Source organism: Talpa occidentalis, unplaced genomic scaffold, assembly GCF_014898055.3.
Source record: "Talpa occidentalis isolate TD23 unplaced genomic scaffold, MPIMG_talOcc4v2.1 talOcc4.17, whole genome shotgun sequence".
Classification (NCBI taxonomy): Eukaryota; Metazoa; Chordata; class Mammalia; order Eulipotyphla; family Talpidae; genus Talpa; species Talpa occidentalis.
In genome coordinates, this window is record NW_023601754.1 from 19,819,675 (window position 1) to 19,844,941 (window position 25,267).

General features: G+C 44.9%; 2 protein-coding genes and 1 long non-coding RNA gene across 9 annotated transcripts in view; all 3 read left to right on the top strand.

The window, feature by feature from the left end:
• Window positions 1–3,082, top strand: part of CDH13 (cadherin 13) — a 953,577-nt gene extending 950,495 nt beyond the window's left edge. For both annotated transcript variants that reach the window (XM_054697025.1, XM_037516234.2), the window contains one exon: window positions 2,017–3,082. In XM_054697025.1, the coding sequence (XP_054553000.1) occupies window positions 2,017–2,024 (8 nt within the window). In that variant the 3' untranslated portion in view covers window positions 2,025–3,082. The remainder of the gene's footprint in view (window positions 1–2,016) is intronic.
• An 8,370-nt stretch (window positions 3,083–11,452) lies between these two features.
• On the top strand, window positions 11,453–16,780 carry HSBP1 (heat shock factor binding protein 1). The gene is made up of 4 exons (XM_037518115.2): window positions 11,453–11,603; window positions 12,154–12,220; window positions 12,758–12,878; window positions 15,222–16,780. Exons 1-3 carry the CDS (start codon window positions 11,559–11,561, stop codon window positions 12,874–12,876), a joined length of 231 nt encoding a protein of 76 aa, XP_037374012.1. The 5' UTR covers window positions 11,453–11,558; the 3' UTR covers window positions 12,877–12,878; window positions 15,222–16,780.
• Window positions 16,781–17,158: 378 nt separating this feature from the next.
• LOC119249134 (uncharacterized) overlaps window positions 17,159–25,267 on the top strand; it is a 28,348-nt gene continuing 20,239 nt past the window's right edge. For 4 of the 6 annotated variants that reach the window (XR_008552444.1, XR_008552443.1, XR_005126079.2 and 1 more), the window contains exons 1-2: window positions 17,159–21,959; window positions 22,645–22,750. This is a non-coding gene — a long non-coding RNA (uncharacterized LOC119249134). The remainder of the gene's footprint in view (window positions 21,960–22,644; window positions 22,751–25,267) is intronic. The other 2 variants (XR_008552445.1, XR_008552447.1) reach the window with 2 other exon arrangements.

Consider the following 25,267-nt stretch of genomic DNA (forward strand, 5'->3'; position numbering starts at 1 on the left):
ATGAAAGTATTCTCTGCATTCCATTCTAAGGTCTTTTGATGATTTTTGGTAACTGTGAACAGTGGTGTAGCCATACCATAATCAAGATGTAGTTGCCTTGTACCCTTTTGCTATTAGCCCCCTCCCCCCAAACCCAATTGATCCAACCATTGATCTGCTTTCACTGATTATAGTCTTCCCCCTTCTAGAATTTTCTATAAATGGAAACGTACAATCCACACCATCAGGTGTATCAATATTTAGTTCCTTTTTGTGGTGATGTGTGTTATGGGCAGAGACAGGGCCTGGAGAAGCTGCATGCCCAGGTGGACCAGGCTGTCCTCTGACTGCAGATGGCCCCTCATCACAGCCCAGCTTCAGGGACGGCGACTGTTGACCTCCAAGGTTCTCTGTGCTGAGCACATGCAAAGCTCAGAACTTTACATAAATTACATGGGTGAACTCATGTCATCCACCCAGCAGCCCTAGGAGGAAGAATGTTTAATTTTTAGCCTAAATTGACTTAAAGCAGGGATTGGCAAATTTCTCATTAGAAATCAATTAGAGACTTTCTAATTCAATAGCTTTATTCATCCATTTCTTTTTCTGTATTTCACAATGACCAAAATTATTATTTCACGTTATTGCTACCACTCTGGAAAATACTTTTAAATAGGTAGAGTGATGCCATGTAGCATGTTCTTTTCACGTCCCTCAAAAGTAGGTGAACCCGTAGTGGATAGTTTACCAAGTAACCAAAGAGTTTAAGGCAGTGGTGACAAAGCAATGAAAAAGTCACCTGAAATAAAGGCATTGAATGAGTTCAGAAGGTGCCTAACTGCAAAAGAACTCGCTTGTCAAACAATATAAAGATGCCTTTGTATAAAAAATAACAGCCTAAAATTGCACCGGAATCAGTGTATTAATTTCCACAGTTCTTTCTATTAAAACAGCTTTAATCCTTAACCTTCTCAATATCATTTTGGCTAAACTTAAAAGTCACATCTTAAAGACTCTTTATGTAGAGTTTAGAGGAGGTGCTTTAAATTTTCCAAGCAGACAAGTGACAGGATCAAGCTTTAGATGCAAAGGATGCCAAGGAGTAGGTGAATTTACATAATCTGTCCTCTGCATATTTCTTACAGGAAGGTCCAAGCTTTACAGAGTAGCCCACAATAGTTCTAGCCGTTAATTCTTTGCAAAGCAAACTTCTATTCAATGGTAAGCTGACTTTTACATGTTTTTAACTCTTTAAAACATAACATGAGATTTAGTGGGCCATTTCTTCATACAACTCAAAGATACAATAATAACTAAGCAAAACCAGCATTGACCAATATCCATTCACACTATAACCAGGCAGAGTGGACCCGCAGGCTGGCGGGCAACCTCAGTAAACTTTGACAAGACCCTCAAGCCATGAAGTCGGAGGAAGGGACCCGGAGCCAAATATCTGCAGGCTCCAGAAGCTGGAAAAGGCAAGGAAGTAGCATCCTTCCTTGAGCCTCCTAAGGGAACCCAGCCCAGCCAACACCTTGATTTTGGCCCTGCGAGACCCACTTTGGACTTCTGACCTGCAGAACTACAAGAGAATGAGTGTGAGGTTGCACGCCAGTGCATCTGTGGTCGTTAGTGACAGCAGCCTCAGGAAACTCACACCACGTCCAAAGAGTCAGCAATAGTTCTTCTCTGCAACCAAAAAGCCCACAAAAACCTCCAGACAACATGGGTGAACACAAGAGACAGCCCAGTGGTGGCAGCCGCAGCCAAGCTGCTGCTGGTCTGAGAGGAGATGTTTGGCGATAGCATTTCTTAGAGGCCCCGCTTTTTAAGATATGAACCAGCAGGACAATTCACGCTCTCTTCCAACATTATGCTTCAGGGAAAAAAATCAAAACACCTTTCCCCAAGGGACTGCAGTATTTATAAATGTGTTTATTACAGCTGACTTGTCAGCCATTGTTCTGGGGTTTAGCTGAACTGTTTGGAAGAGAGTTGTGAGACTCCTTGGCTTAACTCTGTGTCTTTTCCATTCAGGTCTGTGAGAACTCCTGACATCTGAGGCTTGACTACCAAGTTTCCATAGCAACAGGAAAAAAATCCAAATCTGAAGATTGCCGTTTACAGCTCTCCAACTTCACAACTAGGCCTCAATGGTTCCCGATTTTCATTTTCTTTGCGATTTCACTTAGTCTGTACTTCGCCATTTTGACAGCCTCTTCCTTTCTCCTTTAATCAATGGGATCCTCTGAATTTCCCCTGAATGTTTAAAGATCACAGCTTATAACTTGACCTTCTGGGTGCAGGAACAATGACGGCGTCTTCTGATGTATTGCCACGTTGCTAGTCAGCACCTCGCCCTTACATGTGTCTGTGGGTTAGTATTTGTATATGTGTGAGTATCTGTATGTGTATATACACAGTATTTATAGAGAGAGATACAGGATAAGCCTACTTTTGATATGTCTCATTCTCCCCTGAGAGGTTAAACAAAGAAAGGATAGAAGCTGGGGCCACTCGCCACCCACTGGCCTGAGGGCACCTGCATGGGCCACAGAGCTGACCTTCTCCACCAGCCCGTCCAGCCCGGACGCTGCCCAGACCAGCCAGCCAGGTCCACAGAAAGAGACATCCTTTCTCGTTAGCAGGACTGCAGCCAGTTCTCACTGCCATCGTGTGTCGGGATCTGAGCAAAAGCTATAAGCAGCAGAGCAGGAAATTTTGCCATCAAACATTGAGAACAGGCCTGGAAGCTTCTTTCGGGGGCATCTATCTGCATCCATGTGTGTCCCAACCCACAGCCCCACTGGCTCCTATGGGTACTCACATCGCAGTAGAAAATCTCTCCCTCCTCGATACACGTCCCGTCGCACGTGTCATCCTGGGGGTCACACATGCATACGAAGAGGTCAGCAGGTACCACGCGTATACACATACCTGCCCACATGTATAGACATACCTTTATGCACATACACTCTGTTTGTTTCATATATACATGCATAAACTAGAGTAAATACAGGTAGTTTTAAAAGTACCCTTTTGTGTGAATCGACTACCGTTGTTTGCAAACCTGAAAATAAAAGATGTTCATTATGTATGAAAAGTAATCGATTTTTATTCTGTGAGCATGTAAAAGTAAGAGGAAAGTTAGTACTAAGATTATCTTCTTGTTGATAAACTGTACATGAACCATCAAAGCTCACACCAAATTTTTCTACCAGATGAAACTAGTGACAGCCACGAACTAGGGGAAGGTAAGTGTCTTAGCATATTTTAATGCCTTTGCTCACAAAAGGTTTTAACCCCATGCACACACACACGTGTGCACACACACGCTTCCTTATGCAATCTCTGTTTGCATCTATGCTTTCAGTTCACCTTCTGTAGGAAGTAGAAGTCATGTTGTCTTTACTGTAGTGAAGTTCCACAGATAGTTTCATATATTGTATTTGTTTCTATAGTAAATCTTTTTGGAGCATACAGAATGCAGAGATTTTTTTTCCATTAAAATAAATGGGTGTTAGTGGTGAAACGGCTGGACAATAGCTTTTCTCTGGTTTCTATGTTGTGTCTAATGTTGATGATGCTGGGTCTTGCTTGGTGCAAGGTCACATTTCTGACAGGCCATTTGGGGTCCGTTGTTCATCTCCTGTTAGGTGAGTGAGTCTGTAAAGCTAGAAGCTCACAGCTTGGGCAACGCGCTCATCTTACGAACAATCTGAGCATTTCACAATTGGCTGTGACGGTGATTGCATCCCCAAAGCGGAGTGAGCACCTCCTCATTGGGATGCCTGCATTCACACAGTCACGGCCATCTGTCTACAGTTCCAGGACATGGTAATTTTGAACAAGTCCTGGTGCTTAACCAGAACCTGCCACCTCCTGAAAGTGACATGATCCTTCCCCACAACTGCACGGAGCAGGCTGCGTGGCCAGACAAGGCCAAGCCTGCGCATCACACTTTTCAAGGTCTCCTCTTCTGGCCTGACAGGATGCAGCTTTGTGCTCCCTGGTGCCCCTCTCTCTCCTCTCCCTACAACGCAGGGGGAGAAAACTCATCCTGGAATAAACCAAGGAGCAGCTGCAGGTGGCCGGGTGGTCAGCCCCCGACCCAAAGGCTAGCTAACCATCAGAAAGCTCACTCTCCTTCACAAACCAGGCCATCCCTGAGAAGAAAATAGAGACACCGAGGGGCCCATTCATTCAGCTAAGGAAACCAGTGCAAGACTCCTTTGCGCTCATTCATAGTCAGTCCTGCACTTGGCAGATGAAGCCAGTAGATTAACTTAGCTGAGAATGGGGAAATGGTGTTAAATGCATTCTTCATTCACAAGTAAAACATGCCTTCATTTGCCCTTGTTGAAGTAGACTCCCTCACCCCAGAGTTCTTGTAGGGACGGCGATATTTCCATCATGTTGTTCTTTCTTATTCTTTAAAAAAAATTTTTTAAAAAAGACGATTTCTTAGAAGCCAAAATGGGAGCATTTTGTGAATCATAGGATTTTTTTTAACTTACATTTACATTGTTTACTGAAAGCAAAAGCAGAATCAAAGCACCAGTTCATTTTTTTTTTCAAGACACCAGTGCATTTTAATTTAGTCCAAGTTTCAGGGGGAAACAAGTCAAGTAAGCACTGAAATTGCTTTTCCCAATTACTGAGCATAAGACAGAGGGTTTTATTTCCAGTGACTGAACGGTGACTGAAAGTGACTGACACCTTCTTCATTTCTTTTTGTGACTACATCAACCACTTTTGTTGATTACAAATTACATTTTCTTCCCATTTTACATGATATGTTATTTCAGATCATTTGTTTTAACAAGAAGTAGCAAACGCTTTCTATTTTGATGAACATCACCTTCAATGCTGCCAGTTCTCTCCAAATGAACATCGCTTGAGGCAAACGTACTTGAAATGTTTGTCCTGTGTTGACTCTAGGCCAACACCTGCAAATCTGTGCATTGCAGCAAAATAAACCCGCCACATGCCAAGGTAGGTATCAAATAAGGCTGAGCTTATACTTTAAGAGCACTGTTAGATATGCTGATAACTCATGCCAAGTTTTCAAACTGTCACTTTAAACAGCCTGATAAGTAGACTTATCCAATAATCAATCATCCAATTATTGATAGTAAGTCAGACTACATTTTGTCCAAAATAAATATATTGGGGCTTGACCTTAAGAGCTGGAAACTACAAAGTCACTACCAAGGCCACATTCAGTGCTGAGGTTAGTGCAATGGCACCATGCACAAGCCAAGCAGGGGCTTCTGCAGGAAAGCATCTCCTGGGGCTAAGCAAGGTACAAAAAGAGAACAGGCAATAATAATCATGAATTGTTTTTACTGATTGTTTATTATGTGCCCACAATACAAATTTTATACCGATGAATTCATTGAATCCTTCCAATAACCCTGAGGCAAGTAGATGATCTTCTCCAACTTAGAGATAAAGTAAGCTTGGGCTCCAAAATCAAATGACGTATCCAAGGTAAGTCATTCAGAACCAGGATCTAGAAAACTGGGCTCTCCCTGGATCATAGTGGGACTCCCAGCTCTACAGCCAACCAGAAAATCCACCCGATAAAGTGTCAACTTCAGACCAGAAAATCCTAGTCTGGAGCCTTACTTAGCATGTCTGTCCGAACCAACTAAACAGATTTTCTAGACTGTCGTAATCCTAAGCGCTTTCTGTTAAGAACGGTTAACACTTCTAAATTAATACCAGAACCTTAAAAGTATTTTCTGCACAAGCCATCATAAATCCTTAAGTATTTCCCTCCTTCCTTCCAGGACTTATTAGCAGGCACGTGAAGGACTTCTACCAGATTATGTAGCTATCCCAGCCATTCATGTCCCTCCAAGTGTTCACCCAGTCCACGACCAAAAGGCAAGCGCAGTTTCTTCACATGTCTGTCCATTCCATGTGCCTCCTCCAGGTCTCCTCCTGGTCTCCATCCTGCTTCCTTCCCTCTTCCGTCTCCTCTGCAGCTTCCTCTCTCCCTGCTCAGTTCCACCCTCCATTTGGGTGGGGCAGGGAACCTGGAACCTCCCCCTTTCCTGAGTGGGACCACCCTGTTACACAAGTACCCATTCACTGCCACACCAGCTAAGGGGAAGAAAAGTTAAAAGACAAAGTGGAATGGGATCTTTACAAGTCTGTGCTTGGCTAGAGACAAATTCTAAAGGATCTCCAAGTGGTTTTTAATTTTTTTAATGTAGCACACTTATCTACTCAGTGTAGCTGACTTAAATATGAATCAACAGGTACAGCACACCAAGAGAAGAGCACTGGGAAAGAACTGCTTTTTCTGTTTACTCGCTACATCATCATCATCATCATCATCTTCATCATCATCATCATCTCACAACCTGGCTACGTCTTTTTCAAAGATAAGGCAGCACCTCCTCTCTCCTCCACTGACTGCTGAGATCTGCTGGTGCTCATCACCTGGTAATAAGATGCTTTCCTAGTTATTTCTCTAAAGCAGTTAACAACTCTATTACTATGTAAATGCTTACCCTGACCACATTTCCTATGGCTAGTGGAGGAGCCTGCTACTGAAAAAATTCTAGTTTTTGACTGTGTTTAGATAGAAACACATATGAGGTGTGTGGAGCATAAGGATGAATGTGTAAACAAGGGTTTCAGAGAAGAACTTTCACTCTGTACATTAAGCCTAGAAGCAGAAATCATTTAGATCTCAAGTTGCATGGCAGAAAAGCCTCTTCCTGTCATTCAGGCTCCATCACTGTTATAATATTGATGGTTAAGGGTTGCACTATGGGGTAAGCCTGGAAACTCTTTGCTTCCCTTGCTGGCTGGGCAACAGGCATGTAAGGAGAAGCAAAAACTGCACAAAGACTGCAGTGATTTTCACTAAGAAGCAAGGAAGCCTTCGAAAAAGTGTCTCATTTTCTGCTACGTTTTCAAAAATCTTTTTCCTTTAGCAAGTAATAGTCTTTTTATCTAGAATATATATGCATTCAGAGTATTAAAGAGTTGAAAATGAAGGCTATGTGGAAACAAATGCTGTTTTGTCATGCACATATCAACACCTTCCTGGGTCAGAAATTTTGAATGGATTTTCCATTAACATTCCAAAGGGATAAAAAGTTGATCGTTTTAAAATATTGCCTTCATTTCAGATGCAGCTCTTTGGGGCCCTGGTTGCTGAATTACTTAGGGTTTTTGAGCTGTAAATGAACGTTAGATGGACTATGTAGTTGCCAAGACATTTGTAACTTGATTGTGAAACATTCAAACAAAGATTATCTGGGATTTTTAATGTACTTGACTTTAGCCCATCTTGAGTACACTCTAAATACAGTGACAGAGCAAAGAGATCTTTTTTCAAATGGTGCTTCAGTCAGCCTGTGATGTTTAAAGACTTAGACTAAAACCAAGTGCTGCCTGCCTAGTAATTAACTCTTTTGTTTTTCTTTCTTAATAGTTCAGCCCCTCTTGTTTGAAAAAAACAGAGAGCTAATAGATAGATAGATAGATAGATAGATAGATAGATAGATAGATAGATAGAAAATTACTTTAGTGAGATTAAAAAAGAGGAAGAGAAGAGTGCTAATATTTAATAAGTACCCCCGAGTGCCACATGTTTTACAAATTTATATATGTATATATGTTTATATTACATCATACATACTGTATCAGGGTGGTCCCCAGGAAAGGGGGAGGTTCCAGGTTTCCTGCCCCACCCAAGGGAGGGTGGAGCTGAGCAGGGAGAGAAGAAGCTGCAGAGGAGACTGAGAAGGAAGGAGCACGATGGGGAGCCAGGAGGAGACCTGGAGGAGGCGCATGGAGCCTAGAGACACGTGAAGAAACTACGCTTGCCTTTTGGTCGTGGACTGGGTGACACAGATGTGGGTGAGACCCGTGGGGAGGTGACAAAATGGCAGCTTTTATCTTGATTTTGATTTTGCTCTTTTCCTTCCAGGCTTGTCTGGTTGTTTCTGACCCTTTTCTGTGGGTCCCCACTGGAAGATGCTTTAGACTTGTGGCAGGCTTTGGGGCCTTGCTCTGGGCCAATCCCATTTGGATGGAGTTTTACCCATGAGGGGACGGGTAACTTTGGGTGCTTGATTTAGAAATTCAGATTCTTTGCCTTTCCTGTATTGTTTCCTAATTGTATTAAAGTTCCTTCCCATTAAAGTCTCATGTTTTGTGTTGATGCGGTGGATGGCAGAACCCGATATCGAACAGGCAGGTTTGCGGGGTTTGGGCTGCCCCTCTCCCCGCCCTGTAACAATACTATTTGTAATTTATGTGTAATATAAAATTACATCTTATATGTGTAATTCATACAGTTCACAGAATAATGAAATCAACATCTCCACTGTGTAGATGAGAAAACAAGGTAACTTAGACCATGAAAATTATCTTACACAGGCACACCCCAGAAATATTGGGGTTGGGTTGCATACTACCACACTAAGAGAAATATTGCAACCCAGTGCATATAAAAGTTGCATTGACTATACTGTGGTCTGTTAAGTGTGCAATAGCATTATGTCAAAAAAAATGCCCATACCTTAACTTAAAAGTACTTTTTGGCTAAAAACTGCTAACCATCCTCTGGGCCTTTAGCAAGTGGAGGGTCTTGCTTTGGTGTTGATGGCCGTTGATGGGTCATAGGTCACCCTAACAGATAAAATAATAATGAAAAAGCTTGAGAAATTATGAGAACTACCCAAATATGTCACAGAGACATACAGTGAGCAATTGCTGTTGGAAAAATGGTGCCAACAGATTTGCTCAATGCGGGGGGGCCACAAACCTCCAATTTGTTAAAAAAAAATGCAATGTCTGTGAAGTGCGTTAAAGCAAAGTACAATAAAGGAAGGTGTGCCTGTATTTGGCCTCACACTTCGTTAGTGGAATGCATGGCTTCAGCGTCAGTACTTTATCTACTATACCCTAACTCCACCACATGTACCACCAGAAATAAACTACCTACTGTGTATCATCACCTACAATATGTGAAATGGATGACAAACAATTTGATAATATTGAGCTAAGCAAAGAACAAGTCAGCCAAACTTGCAAATCAAATCTATATGAACATTTCCTTCCTCCCTGGACAATCTCCGTCCAGGAATTTTAAATGTGCTAGTTTTGATAAACAAATAGGAATAAGTGATTCCTTAGCAGTAAGTTGTGGAAACATTGATATAGGAAATTGCCACAATCGGAGGAGAGAAGCATAAACCACAAAGACAGTGTCAAGTTCATTTGCTCTAAAGATGTAAAGAAAATTTCAATTAGGATACAAAATCCTTAAGTTCCCTATCAGAAACACATACACCCACAAAGTAAAATAAAAAAAATTCAAGGTCCAAGTGCTAATTCATGTTCTGTGCAGCTCATGCCATGAGCCAGACCTGCCTGGAAATTCAGGGTATGGGGATCCAGGCTTCCATGCTGAATGTGGGAAACCCAGAGAGTGACCCAAAGTGGAAAGACCTGAAATGCTGCCCAGCCTCAGCTACTCACTAACTAGACGACTCTGGAAATTTCTGGAATATTTTATAAAAGAACAAGTATGATACAAATTTAAAGTGATATTACTTCACTGTTAGGGTGTGAAACATGTCCCCCCAAAAAACACATGTTGAAGTCCTACCTCCTAATTACCTCAGAATGTGACTTTCTGTGGAAAGAGGGTCTTTGCAGATGGACCCTGATCCAACATGACTGGTGTCTATGTAAGAGGAGGAGAGCCAGACATAAGCATAGAAGACAGTGTGTGGACAGAACCAGAGCTGGGAATGATGCATGCTCCCACGCAGGAACACAGGACACCGCGATGGCCAGGAGCTGGAAGAGGGACACAGAATGCGATGTCCCTCAGAAAGAACCAACCCTGCTGATGCCTTGAAGACTTAAGGCCTCCAGAACTGTGAGATGAGAGGAAGCATTTCTGTTGTTTTAAGCCTCCGTTCCCCAGTTTGTGGTCCCTTGTTACATCAACACACCAATAGCAATCTTCCATCTCAATATATACAGGGGAAATTCTCAAGACATGGATCAGGCGAAAACAAATCCTAATTTGCAGAACAGGTGAATAGAATTCTAGGTGAAATCCATAGATCCCTCTAAATCCAACAGCTCTTAACTGGGGGGTGATGCCACCCACAGAAGATACTTGGCAATGTCTGGAGTTATTTGGGGTTGTCACCACTGGGTAAGGGGGAGCTCTAATTGGTAGATATCAGAGATGCTACTCAATCACCTACCTTGTACAGAGCACCACCCAGTAGGACAAAGAATTATCTGCCCCTAAATGCCAACAATGCCGCTGTTGAGAACCCTACTGTAAACTCAAACAGCTCAGAGAATTCTAGAATGATAGGAAAAGAAGAGGTAGAGTCAGAAAGTTCTGGGCACAGGTGCATTCTCTTGCCTCCTAATCTGATAACCTTGTTGAAGCCCACCCCTCACTCCCCCCACCCCTATATCTGTTTTCTCAGACTTGTAAAACAGTGATGATTATATCACAGGCTCGTTCTAAGGATTAAGTCAAAACTCTGAGAGAGGTTTATTTTAAGTAGTCAGCTAAAGCACAAGCCAAATAACAAATAAACCAAGTTTTGCACATTTGGCAGAGGAAGGAAGGAAGGGGGGTGTGTGTGTGTGTATGTGTGTGTGTTGGGGAATAGAGGGAAGCTAGTGGTGACGGTGTGGGCAAAGGGGGGGGCCACAGGCTCTCCATCACCAATGCTCCCGACTTTGTTACAGATGCCAGGAGGTTCCCTACAACCTCTCTGTAGCTAAACTCAAGCTGTGAGTGACCCCCAAGCATAGTGCTTAAATGAGATAAAGCATTCGATATTATTGGATCATGCAGGGCCTCCAGGCTGATCCAATTTCAATACTACCTGTGGGACTGGACCTTGAGGTCCCAGCTCAGCAGCGGCCCTCTCTTTAAGTACCCAGAGACGGCCTCTTAACCTGGCACAGGGCTCCTTGACCAAACCAGAAACCCTCCCCACTATGGCCATGGGACTCACGTTGAATGAAAGGAGCCAGGCACTAAGCAGGGCATGATGTGTGACTCCAGCGCCAGGGATTTCATACACGGACAAGGCCATAGCCGAGGGGGTCAGAGAGTCAGGACACTGGTCACCCTGACAGGGTGGGTGGGTGATTGAGGGTGATTAGACACTGAGAGACTTCAGGGTGTGGTCGTACTTCTTGACCTGGGGAGGTTTCAAATGGATGTAAGTGCTGAGAAAAGTACCTTAGGATTTCTGCGCAAAGCACTAGACTTCAATTAAAAACAATTTAAGTTCAGTTAAAACCACCAACAGGAGAGGCTGTTGGGGGCGGGACTGTCGTGAGCGGGGCTATGTAAGGGGCGGGAACGTTCTGGATGAGGCGGAGCAAAGATTACTCCGCCAGGCCTTGCCGGTGCGCGACGCGAACTACAACTCCCACAATGCCCCGCGCTCCCGTGGCTGGGCTCTGTCGTCGCGAGAAGGCGCTGCCGGGGGCGTCTGCGCGGACAAACGGAAGTGTAGGTGACGGTCCGAGACATCGCCGCCAAGCTGGGAACCGGGGAGATGGCCGAGACCGACCCCAAGACCGTGCAGGATCTCACCTCAGTGGTAAGGGGCGGCTGCGCGGGCCCGAGCCCACGACATTCCCGGACGGCGCCGGCGAGGCCCGCGGGCCGAGGCGTCCCCAGAGCGGCCGCGCGGGCCGGGTCTCCGGAGGCCGGCTTTCTGGAGGCTTCGCCGGCCCGGTTCCCGGCCCCCAGGGCCCCGCCCCCGCCGCTGGGCGTGGGCCGCTCCGCCTGCCGACACCCCCAGACCCCACCCCTAGCCCACTCACCTGTCCCTGACTCCCCACCCCTCAGCTGTCCGCGCACCCCGCCCTCAGCTCCTCTCAGGCCCCGGCCCGGCGTTGTCAGAACCACCAAAGACCCTCCGAATTTTGAGTCCCAGCGGACCCAAACGACAAGGGGCTTCGGCCCCTTGAAAGACGGGGAAACAGCCCGGGAGGGAGAGGGAAATTTCTTGCTGAGGGTCACAGAGCTGCCCAGAGACACAGTATGGGGCTGGAACCCAGGATCCTAGCCTCCTCTGAAGCCTGGGCTCCTCTCCCTGAAGGTGGCCCAGGGCAAGCACGGGGGGTGTGTTTTATCTTGCTTCTTAGGTGCAGACTCTTCTGCAACAGATGCAGGATAAATTTCAGACCATGTCCGACCAGATCATTGGACGAAATATCCTTTTTACTTGTAGTCCGCCTGGTTAAGGGCCTTCAGATCCTTTTTTCTAACTAGCGCTGTAGATAAATGTGTGGCAACTGCAGACATTTTCCAAAAAAACATTTCTGAGTTTGAATGCACACTTCGTGCGTAGAGCTGGGGATAAGGCTGAGCTGTGCAGGTCCCTGGTTGCAAGAAACTTAGTGCCTACCAACAATGTCTAGTGTGATTGGCTGTTGATTGTGAGCCTTGGAGTTTATGTGTATCTCCCCATAACTGAGGAAAAGGTGAAAGTGTTATCTTGATTTTGCAGATGAAGAAATGGAGGCCTACAGTGGCTCCCATTACTTGTGAAAGGCAGGGCTGGAATTTGATACTGCAGGAGAATCTTGTGCTCTCAGCCACCAACAGATAGCAGTTTCCATGGGAGACTGGAAAACTGCTTTCATTGAGACCGTTGGCATTCAGGGCCTGATTGGACAAGGTCCTGGAGGAAGAGGAGGAGGGATGGTGGATGATGGGGTGTGTGCTTGTTCTCTTTAACTTCACCACTTGATGACATGAGTAGTCGCATTGACGACCTGGAGAAAAACATTGCAGACCTCATGACCCAGGCCGGGGTGGAAGAGCTGGAAGGCGAAAACAAGATACCTGCCACACAGAAGAGTTGAAGGTGAGGGAGGGCACTGTACACTTCCAGTGGGTGTGTCTGTCATTTTCACGTGAACCTTCTTCATATCAGTTCCAAGCTGCCATCCCAGTAGGCTTTCCTTTTTTTTTTTTTTTTTTTTTTTTTAAGATTGTTTTATTTATTTATACAAGCACTGGGTACAGTCAGAAGCGTGGGAAGGTGAGAGAATTCACCAGAGCCAGAGCGGGGAACAGAACAGGCAGACTGACGAAATACACTGCTGAGGAGAGCAGCGGATGGCAGGAGAGGTCTGCGCGACATGTGGGACCCTCGCCGGCGGCCGGCAATCAAACCGGCACTGCAGAGGCTGCGGGCAGCTTCGCAACCCAGCGCTCAACTGCTGCACCATAGGGGTGGCCCTGCAGGCTTTCCTTTTATTGTTGCTGCCATGGACTCATGTTTTGAAATTTTTCATGTTCATTGAGTTCATTGTGTAGAATTTGTTTTCCCAGTTCTTTAATTAGACCTATTTCACTCTTAGGTATTTATTTATCCAGTGATTTTTGTCTGTTTATTATAGATAACTCAGACACTCACATGGCCACTTCAAAATGCTCTAAGCTGTAAGGATTCACGGGGGGGCACCCCCTGCACTAGGTAAATGCCAGGACTGACTGATTATGATACAGAGGAACTAGATTATGGCCTTGAAGCCTGCACCCCAGAGTTGATTTCCATTTCTACTGCATAGTCTCAGATGTCAGCAGAAAGACTCAGAAATACTTGTGAGCGATAAGGAATCAGTGCCCAGTTAGCTGCCTTATTCCCACTGCAACAGGGTGGTCCCCAGGAAAGGGGGAGGTTCCCTGCCCCACCCAAGGGAGGGTGGAGCTGAGCAGCAAGAGAAGAAGCTGCAGGAAGAGACGGGGGAAGGAAGCAGGATGGAGCAAGGGGTTTGGGCTGCCCCTCTCCTTGTCCTATAACACCACCACAGTGGGTTTCTTCATAGCACATCTTTTCATGAGTTGTCATGGTTTTCTTACTTCATTGCAAACTTGCAGCATTTTTATTTTTTTTTTTTAATTTATTTATGCATACAAGAGCTGGGGTACAGACCAGAGGTGTGGAGGGTGAGAGGATTCACCAGAGACAGAGCGGGGAACAGACAGGCAGATCCACCGAAGTACACTGCTGAGGGGAGCAGCAAGCGAGTCAGGAGAGGTCTGCTGTGCCATGTGGGTTGCTCCCTGGCGGGCTGGGCCAGGGATCAAACTCATGCTGCAGTTGCTGCAGACAGTTTCACAGACTGTCTTAACCCCTTGTGCCACCAGGGAGGCCCTTTTAGCATTTTTAAACACTTTCTCACATCTCATTTTAGCATCTTTTTATTTTTTTTAGAGGCTACATGCACTGGTACAGTCAGAAGCACGGGAGGGCGAGAGAATTCACCAGAGCCAGTTTCAACGGCTCCTCATTTTTAGCATTTTAATTCCCTATAAAAATTAAGTTTGCTGAGAATTTTTTATTTATTTTTTTTTAAGATTTATTTATTGTATTTATTTATACAAGCACTGGGTACAGTCAGAAGCTCGGGAGGGTGAGAGAATTCACCAGAGACACAGCAGGGAACAGAACAGGCAGACCGATGAAGTACACTGCTGAGGGGAGCAGCGGGCGGCAGGAGAGGTCTGCGTGCCATGTGGGACCCTCCTCCCGGTGGCCGGGGATCAGCTGGGGATCGAACCAGCGCTGCATAAGCTGTGGGCAGCTTCACAACCCAGCGCTCAACCGCTGCGCCACCGGGGAGGCCCATGCTGAGAATTTTTTTAAATGAGAGTATGAAGCAGAAAAAACAGCTAAGGTTACCACATAACTATTTTATTTTCCGGGTATGTCCTGGCCTTGAAGTCCAAGAGAATACAAAGAGGTTTGGGAGGTAAAAGACCTTTAAATTTGCTGTTAACAGTGAATTAGGTTGATTCCCTGTCTTGTTTTTTTCTGTGGGTTCTCATCTTTGTTCCTAAATACAGGTAATTAGGAAAGTGTCCTGCCAGTTTTAGACACTTCTCTGGGTCTCATATTACATGGCAGTCAAAAATCAGGTCAATCAAACTGTCAACTAGAGGAGTTCAAGGTTGGAGACTTAAGTAGCAAAGATAATGCCAAAAAAGGAGTGGGAATCAGAAATAGATTCAGAAGGTTTTTAATAACTACTTCAAATTAAACCTATAGCATTTTTGCTATAATATTCTGCAAAGAAAAGTTTAATTCAGTAGAGGATTCTAAAAGGATTTTTTGGTGATAATTCTGTGATAATTCTATGTGTTATTTTTATTTGTCCTCCCATAATGGAAAATTAATTGATGGTTTTTCCTCTTTCAACAGGTTGCTAATTTACACTGAAATCAGGAACACCATTTTCACAAGCCAAGAGAACACTGAATGGCTATTTGCAACTAACTTCTATGTATCGACAGGTTTTATATTATAAAGTGTACGTTCTTAACATATACTACACAGGTAGTTTATAGTGATTTTTTCACCCTCTCAGTTTCTTGAACATGGTACCTTCACATCTTGGACCTTGGTCAGTTGTGCTGTTAAATATTAAACACTAAAACTTTGGCAGTTCCTGCATAAAATTGTCAAATTTTTTAGTGTATTTTTGTGAAGTCATTTTTTTCTATTGTTCCTTTTGTAGTGGTTACTGTTTGATAAAAGTTGCTGTGGAATTTTTTATTAGACAAAGAGTAGCTCCTTGTAATATTATTAGACTTTGTGAAGTAAGACTTTGTGTGGGGTTCTTTCATTCTCAGCCCTGAGTGACTATTGAACTGACCCCAAATAGTGTTTTGGCGATATTTTTCAAGTGTTTAAAAATATTTCAAAATTCTTCAGAAACACCTGGTACTACTCTGTTGCCAAAACTCAGAATTGAACCTTATTATATGTCTTAATTTCCTGAGTTCAGATGCTGAAGTCACAAAGAATCACCACTGCCATTTAGTGTGTTAGAATTTTTAAATATGGAAAATAACAGAATTGCCTAATGTAATGAGGCATTCATTAGTTAAGAGTTTTGCATGAAGTCAGAATACTTCCATAAGGCCCTGCATTATTCACCTATAATAGTTACCATAGAAAAGCTGGCAGGATTCTAAAACTCAGTTACTCCATCCTTTCTTTGAGCTATGGATTGAGAAAAGAAGCAGGAAAGGGAAACATTTTAAGTTCTTCCCAGTTGCATGGCTAGAAAATGATCAATGATTTGTAGTAGACTCAAGTTTTTAAGAAAGGCTGTTTATTTAAACTATTTCTTACCTAAATTGGTGCAGAGTAAAGATTATATTATTGATTAGAGAGGACAGGGATAATTCTCCTCAGGAGGCTGTGCCTGAGGCCTGTGTTCTGGGCCATTGTCAAGCACGGTGATCTTATATGACAAAAGTGGGCAAGTGGAGAAACAAGGTATAGTGTTTCAGAGAGGGAAACACTCAGTGAACATGGTATGTTCTTTTCACCTTTCCTATAGCCAGCCTTGATTGTTGTTTTACAAATATATAATAATAGTAATAAATAATTCATCCTCATAAATTCTGTGGGGAACACGAAAGTGTAAACTTGGTGGGGGATAGAGTGAATTGACTGCTGTGATTACCAACTACAGAAATTCCCCTTGGGCCAGTAGGCCTGGGAAAGACTGGTCCAGCGCCTCCAGACTGTCACAGACCACAGAAGTCTAGGTGCAGTATGTCTGGGAGCACAGTGAATGTCAGGTGGGAACCGCAGACCCGCTGCTGATGGGAAGGTAGTGGGCAGTTAGATGGAAGTTGGCTTCCTTTAAGTAATGGAAAGATTTCAGAGGCAAGCTCCTCTGCCCCAATGATCTGCCATGAATAAAGGTGCCTGAAATCTTTCTGTTGAAGCTTCCTTTGTGTGGAAAATGATTTGTTTGGTTGTCAGTTACCATTTCAGATTCCTCAGCTAAACCTTGCAGCATATAAATGGCGCAAGGCAAAATGGGGAGGGAAGTAACAAAGAGGCTACTCAGAGGGAGGGTTGGGGAAAGGGGGGTGGGTAGCGGGGGCACCAGCTCCAGGGTGTGGGGTGACCTGTCCTCTCCATGTTCAAGAGGTGAGTCTTTTCCAAGTAGGTTCCCCAGGACACTTGTCCCTAGAGAAGCTCCACAAAAGAAGGGCTATGGCTATTACATTCAGAACACTGCCTAAGCGCTGGAGTCACTTAACACACACAAGGCAAATTAGCAGCTTAAGGGCTTACGTTCCAGAGCAGAGAGATGTGATTTAACTTCTTCCAGAGCAGAGAGATGTGATTTAACTTCTCTCCTACCAATTTTGAAAGTTACTTGGCCTAAGCTCCTATTTTATACTGAACACCTAATTAACATTTCATTTAACTAGTGTAGTGTAAAATCCACACAGGGAGATAGCAGTTAAAGTAATCCAATAAATACTTTGGGTTCAGTTTATAAATCCTGCATAATTGAGTACTCCCTTGACCCATCCCATAAGCCTCCAAGCAGAGCTTTAGCCTGGGGAGGAATAGGCTTGAAGACCCTGGTGAGGCCTCCCATTTGTACCAAAGGATGGTTTTCCTGTATGAAGTGAGAGATGGGGCTGCCTGCTCGGTCACGGTCATCCCCAGTATTCATGACTGGTTTCTCACAGCCACTGTCTCCTGGCCAGTGTCAGCCTTTCTGGACAGCCTGACTTCACGGGAGAAACAGTTACCTTCCCCTCCAACTGGTACCCCCAGAGATGTACCCCCCTCCTGTGACCTCTGCAGAGGGTTGGGCCATGCAAGTGTGGGGATCAGCACCACCCTAATCTAGTTCTGGACATCATTTTTTTATGTAGGAAACCAGTACTGTTCTTAATCTCTAACTTTTTTTTCTTTGTCTGAAAGCTGATGGAAGTCCTGAGGACTGATGCACCCCGTAGAAGGTGCCTGCCCAGGCTCTTATGATTAAATAAATCCCTTGTCTCCCAAGCCCAGAGAACCATCAGCTTATTCAGCCCCTAGTTAGGCCTGACTTCCTTCTAACCACAGGACTTCAGGATATGTTTAATCATATTTTCTTACAAATTTTGTTTTTCTATGGTTTCATTTCCAGTAAAGTACTACTACGTTTGACCCCATCACAACAAATAAAAAATATTTGTGGTAATTAAAGGTCAGTTGGCCTTTGTGAGTCATTGGAATCCTAACCACTTAGAGCTTTCGTTGCTATGGCAACAGAGTCCTCCAGACAATTGACTTAAAAGCTATGTATTTTAACATCCTGTTTGTACATTGAAGGTTTTTTTAAATGGGTGATTATCCTCTTTCTTTTCTCTATTTTCTGTAGTTTATATATTTACAATTAGATTAAAATGGAGAGATTTACACAATCTTGTCAGATCTGGCTCTGAATATGAAATGCACTGGTCAGCCATTAGAGCCAGCACCCATGGGGGCATTTGTCAACATAACTTGGCTGTGCTTGAGGCTTGTGGCCCTTTATCTTGCTTGATTTTTACGCCACCCTCCGCCAGCTTTGTATCTCTAGGTTTGTATCTCCTCAGTGCGGGTTTGAAAACGGAAGGAGCCCAAGGGTGGCGTCAGTGCCCGGAGATCACACCACTGGAAACCGGGACCCCCATCGCCGACCGCATGGCCCAGCTCCACAGCTGTGTTTCATCTACCAGTTTTGAAAGCTAAGATTTCCTCCTTTTTTTTTCCTGTTCTAAAATTAATTTTCTTGAGACATAATTCACATGGAATCTAATTCATCCACTTTAAAGTGTACAATGTAACGGCTTTTGTATATTTACAAAGTTGTCCATAATTTTAGAATTGAGAACATTTTCATTACCCTCCAAAAATAAGCCCCATCACAGACCATTGGTAGCCACCACACACAGGCCCCACAGCTGCTCCCTGCTCCTTGGTGGTAAACCTAGATGTGGACTGACCGTTCCCTACCTCAAAGGCACACTTCGACCTTTAGTGACAAAACATGCACCTTCCCAAGAGGAACAGTTTCCCAGTAATTAAGAATAACCTAAATTCAGGATCAAGCATTTGGAAACACTGAACTGCAAATAGCACAACCCCATAAAAACAAAAAGGGGGCTGCATTATGTCCTGGGGCAAGCAGTCAGGGGGAGAAGGTGGGAAGAGCTTCAGCAGCTACAGAGCGACTGCCTATACCTCCCTTCTTGGTGCATGCCACAGAAAGAGACCATCAGAAGGAAAAAATTTTTCCTAAGGTGTCCCAGCCCCTGTACCCAGGCCTGGTTGCCGAACACAGTCCTGGCAAGTTCGCATCTTTTCTTTGTCACCATGGGGGTGATTCAAGATCAAAGCCAGGTTTCCACTAGAAAGGAAGGGGGTGAATGTGGGGTACACAACCTACCACCTTGGTTCTGTGCCTTTAAGTGAAGCTTCTAGGTCGGAAGCTATTCCCTGGACTGATAGATGAGGAAAGAGCTGGCTCTCAACCTGGGCTGCCCTTAGGCATCTCCTGGGGCATCTGTCAAAACCCCCAGGCCCCTGGGGAGTCATTCCCAGCAGGTGGGCCCCACTGCAGGGCTGGTCTCAGCTTTCTCGGGCAATCCAGGCTGGGAACTGCATTCGTGAGGCCCATCTACTGCTACTCTTCAGTGACTTAGTTCAGCAAGCAAATTAAATGGGCTCCTGCCAGCCTCCTGCCGATCAGCTGACACTCCGACCTACGTGGACGTTGGAGACCAGTGAGTATTATCTGGGAATCAGCTCAATTCATGTGTCACTTTGCTGCCATGACGGGGTAGAGCCCTCACTGCTAAAATAAAAGCATTTCTCACTCGCTGGCAGGGGACATCCTGGGAAGCAGACCAGCCTGGGATGGCCTGACCTTTCTGGCAGCCTGCCCCTTTGCCAGCACCTGCATCCTCTCAGGCACCCTCACAGCACTCCAAAGTTGTTGACATTATCAAAGTTTTGCAGCTGCAATTTTTCTCTCATCAGCCCTCAAAAACCTATTCCTCAACTACACTGTAGCTTTATTACCTCTTACCTTTGATAGGTGTTTTGAAGTTGCTATCAAAACCCAGTGACTGGTTCCAGAAAGAAACTTTAATTACTAAGTATCTTAAAGTAAATGCCTTTTACAATGAAGAAAACCCAGTTAATTTTGATGGGCCATGCGTAGTTCTCAGAAGAGTCATTTCTGGAAATTTAATGATACATTGTCTTGAAAACATAAAGACTAGTGGAACCTATTGATTCTGCTCCAGAATCCCCTTGTGGCAAAAGATGGGCCTGAATTCCTTGTGGAAAAGAAGCCTGGGACTGGGCAGGAATGCTAAGCTGGGAAGGCTGCATAAACAATGTTCTAGAAAGAAATCAGGCTTCCACTTTGGTATATGTGGCTGCTATGAGCAAAACTCAGGAGTCACCTAGTATGATCTGTGGTCCTTGGGCCCTGTAGGGTAAACAATCATCAGGCTTTGCCCTCCCACCATCAGGATTGACGATGGATCCCTGAAGTCCTGAATGTATGCCTGATGGCAGGCACCTGGAGTAGGGTGTTGGCATACATAGGTGGGTTCACCTGGGCTGAGACGGGGCTTATATGGGCCGTGTTGCCACGAAACGGAACTACCAGAAGAAAAAGAGAGAGAGAAGTAGAGCCCAGAAAGAGTAAAGACTCGCGGGGGCTGGGAGGCCTGCCAGCCTCCCAGCTCCCCGGCAAACCTGCCTGCTGTGAAACCTGGTAAACTCAATAAAAGCCTGAAAAAGCCACAAAGGCCTCCAGGACTCTCCAAGATCCTGCTCTATGCCATCCAGCTGCTTCAGGCCCATAACCTAGTACCTTAAAGGGAAAGAGTCTTTTGAAACCAAGTCTTACTGTCTTGCAGCAGAATTTTAAAAAGGCTTCCAAGCACCACAGGTCAGTGCCAGGGTCAAAGAGTCCTCATTCCAATGGCCAGACCTTCCATTAGAATCCTTCGAAAGGCTGCCAGCCACACAGAAAGGAAATACGGAAAGAGTCCCAGCCATTCCACTTCTCTGACCCCTTGAGTCAGTCTCAATTTCTCAAGTTCAGGCACTGCTTACCAGTGATCCTTGACCCAACTTCGTCTCCCCTATAATGAAAGGCAGGACCCCACGGGACCCCCTGGCACAGGCGAGCCAGGCTTTCCAGAATCACTGACACAGAAAATTTTCCTCGCCATGAACTCTGCCAGACATTTCTTATATTTATCCACGCTAATCTGTACTTCAGGGCAATTCTGGACAAGATTTGTGGGTAATGATTTAGCAGTAACTATCTGGCAAGTTCTGAACTTCTTTTTGTACTCACTAACAATCAACTGGGTAAAAATTCTTTAAAGTGAAATTGATGTAATTTGGCTGGTCCAGTGCCTTATTTAACACCATTGAAATGTCAAACGTTTCCTCCCTGGGGAAATAATGACAGTCCTCTCCTGGATCTTATAACTGCTCCTTCGGATGTCCCTGTACTTGGTCTTGGTTCTGAGAGGCCGGCACAGACCACTGGCCAGAATCACCGAGGCTCCAGCAACATCCATTCCTCTGCATTCTACTGTTTCTGTGTGCCATATTTTGCCCTGAAAACTGGCATTTGTTCTGCTTTGGATTTAAACAAAACCTACAACTAGAAAATCTTGTTACTGCCGCAGTGGCTCATTAAATGTGCCCCCCCCCCCAACTCCCCATGCCAGCCCCTGAGCATCCTCTGGGAATGTGTCAGCCATGCCCATTCCCAGGCCCTGCCAGCACCACTGAATCAGCAGAAGGGACCCAGCACCCTCCATGGTATTCTGATCTCAGATGTGACAGCCGGGGCTTTTGTGTGTCACCTTGATTGTCCAATAGTCTGGGAGGTCAGCCTAGTCTGAACATAAGCCACCCCTAGGGCTTGGATTGACGTGCACATTCCCAGGGCTCTTTTTAGATGCTGACACAGTATATATGGGGGGGAGGGGTTATGTTTTTAATCAACTCTGCAGTTTATTATTTTATATATTACTTTGCAGGAAAACACTGGAGAGAAAACTGAGATAGCTGGAAGATATCTCCCACTGAGTCACTGCAGCCTGGGTCAGTCCTAAGGTAATTTAAAAGGAATTGATTGTTAATTGCCTAGAACATCTGAGCACTGAGCTCGGGCTTGACCTTTCCAGCCCCGTGAAATGAGGAGGTGACCCTCCAGCCCAAGGAGCTGAGCCTGAAGAGTCTTCCCGCCATGAAAACTTGAATCACTTTAAATCAATTTGCCTTTTAATAAAATGTACTTCAATAAGAAATCATTTCAACTCTTCAGCCACAAAAGGCTATCCAATCATTTAAAGCTTCCTGAGTATTTCAGTTGATTAAAAAGGTTTTAAAGAGCACAGTAAATATTTTACCAAAAGGATAAGTTATTCAATAAGGAGATTATTTATTAAAAACTAGTAATTTATTAGTTCATTTCTCTTTATTTTCATGGAAGTGCATTCTTTTCATCTGGGCAGTTTTTTTCTATTCCCACACCCGGTTAAGCTGTGAGTTGATGATTCTGTAATGCATAAATGTCCTGAGATGTAATTTAACTTCTGAAGGGAAGATTTTACTAATAACAAGAAGATAACTGTAAAATCACATTTTAAAAGAACTTTTATAGGGTTTTAAGCACAGTTTTGTGTACTTAAAACGCAATCGTGTTTGCCAGTTTGAGGAAAAAAACCAGTTTCTCATTTATCTTTTGAGTCTTCCTTCCTCAGGGAAATAACAATGCGGAACTTGTTTCTCTTCTCAGCAGGAGACGGGAGCCGCTCACCCCCGCGTGTCCTTCCTCCTGCAGCAGCTGGCTTCTGCACTGTCACCGCACCCAAAAATCCAGGCACTAGTTGCAAGTACTTAAGGTATTTTATTTTGATGATTAAAAAAGAAAAAAATAGGATACTTTTAGCTGCAAGCAATGACTATAAATGGCTTTGACCAAGAGGGACAGTGGTGATCTCACACAGGGAAGAGTCCAGAAAAGGCCATCCTGGGAGGTTTATTAGACTTGTCTGATGGGGTTTTTGGAGTCAGTGGGTTTGGAGCGCAGGGTCGTTGGGTTCACTCTGGGAAAGGTTTCACCAGAGCTCCTGTTTCAGCAGCATGCAGCAAGTTTCCAGGGCAAGTTTCTCCATGAGACAGAGACCGTAGTTATGTTTAAAGAGCAGGTTTATTAGGGAAAGGGATGAACGAGTAAAAGACATTTGCACAGACATAAGCAGGCAGTAAGAGCTGCCCCGCAAGGGATAGGTTTGCTGAGAGAGGCCTGCATGGTTGCAGGCGGGCAGCCTTGAGGGGAGCAGCCTCCACTGAGGGAGGTCAGTGAAGAGAAGCCCCGGCAGGTACAGGTCACGGGCAGGCAGGAAGCTACTGCCCTGCGGAGGGAGAGAGTTGGTGAAAGGAAGCACCTGCATAGTCACAGGTGGGCAGACGGAGTGCTGTCCCGTGCCAGTGCAGAGATTGCACTTATGTAGTCTTTTTCTCTTTGGGAGGGGCTCACTCCTTTATGGAGTGATCTGTTTGCTGCAGATTTTGCATAACAATGAGAATCCAGACGGGAGATTCCAGGATAGGGACTGGAGGTTCCAGGATGGGCCCAATCTCTATATCTTTACCCTCAGGTCAGTGCTCCGGATACTCCCTACAGCATCTGACACCTGCTTGGGTCTTAAGCCTTGTGATAAGGCACTGGCACCTAAGGATCTTGATTGTTGTAGCTGGGTTAATGGTCATGTTAATGCCCTCTACCCCCACCTCCTTGTGTGTATCAGGTTTTAGTCTTGTGAGGCCTCCTTTAGGTTTTTTATTCTCTCCTCCATCATGTCCACCTTGTCCTGACTCCAGGCCACCTGCTTTTTGCTGCTCGTGCCTTTCCCTCATCATGACACAAATGTCCAAGTGTCCCAGCAGGAAGCAGCCAATACTCTATGTCTGTCTGCTCCTCTCTACCTGACATTCTCCTCTCTGTGTCTGTGTCCACATCTCCCCCTCTTACAGGGACACGGTCACAAACACTCCAGGCTGCCTCCCTCTTGCTCAGGACCTTCCATTTGTCCCAGAGCTTCTAACACCTCTCTTCATAGTCCTAACTACTTCCTTCAGATTACCTCTGAGTGACCAGCTTAGCATCTTACAGCCATCTTCTAAAAAAGAAAGCATAACTGGAATATCAAGGGTTGATTTGATTTAGAGAAATTAAGATTTTTTTTTTTACAAGCAAGTAAATTGGCAATTAAATTAGATCTAAAATTCATTTGAGGCTCCTGACAATGTGTTTGCAGGAAGTAATTGCTTTGGGGCTGGCAACTTCAGTAATCAAAGAGAAGCTTAAGAAAAACTGAGCCTCGCGAAAGAAAAAGGGAAATAATAAATTTGAATTAGGAGTTCATATTCACCAACATTTTATTATGAAAATTTTCATAAGGCAAAGCATGTGTATGTATAGGCAGCACTAGGAATTGACCACGTACCTGTCCTAGCTCTGTCCCATCTCTGCTCTCTATCTACACCCTCTTCTCTACCTGAGCATTCATGTTTTAATTGGATGGTGATCAAGTTCTTCAGGGCTCTTTGTTGGAAAGGTGCAAGTTCATCTGCCCCCTGAGATAAAGGCCACCCTCAGTGTGACCCCCCTGGTCACACTGAGCCCCTTTCTGCCACAGCCATGGCGCTCTCCATTGGAGAGTTGTCCTGGAGAATACAAGCGTGGATTTTAGAAAGAGCCTGGGGCAGGTGAGAGGACGGTGAGTTTGGTATGGTGAAGGCCCTATTCTAGCAGAATGGACCATGTCATTTGCGGGCCTTGTACGAAATGAAATGGGAGACCTTTTGTCCAAAAGCTAGTAAGAATTAAAGATGGTAATAGCAGAGCACTAATGGGAATTAGGGGTGGGGGGCTGAGCACAAAGCCTTATGTGCAGGTCACAGGCCCCTAATGGGCCCTGTCTACCCGTTGGAGTGCTCACCTACTTGAGAATGTCACTTGACTCCCCTCCAGATGGCACAGATCACAAGATCATGACTGCGCAATGCCTAGTGGGGGGTTAGTGCCATTTAGTGAGTGAGAGGAAGGGGAGAGAAGAGGGGAAGGGAGAAAGACTCACCATCCAGTGTGTGTGAAGACCCCTCTCCACCACAAGTTGAAAGATGAAAGCCAACAGGGTTGCGTGGTCTCCTGCCTCTGCTTAAGAGACCCCCCCAGAGCACCCACTTGGCCAGCAGAGTGCAGCATTGCACAGCTAAGGCCCCAGGCAACCCACAAGTCCCCAAACTCAAGAGAATGACTGAGCAAGATGGTATGGCAGGCAGGGAGCCTGTGTACTTTACTCCTAATTCTCAAAACTAAAGCAAATGAAGCCCCAAGAAGTAATGCCAACCAG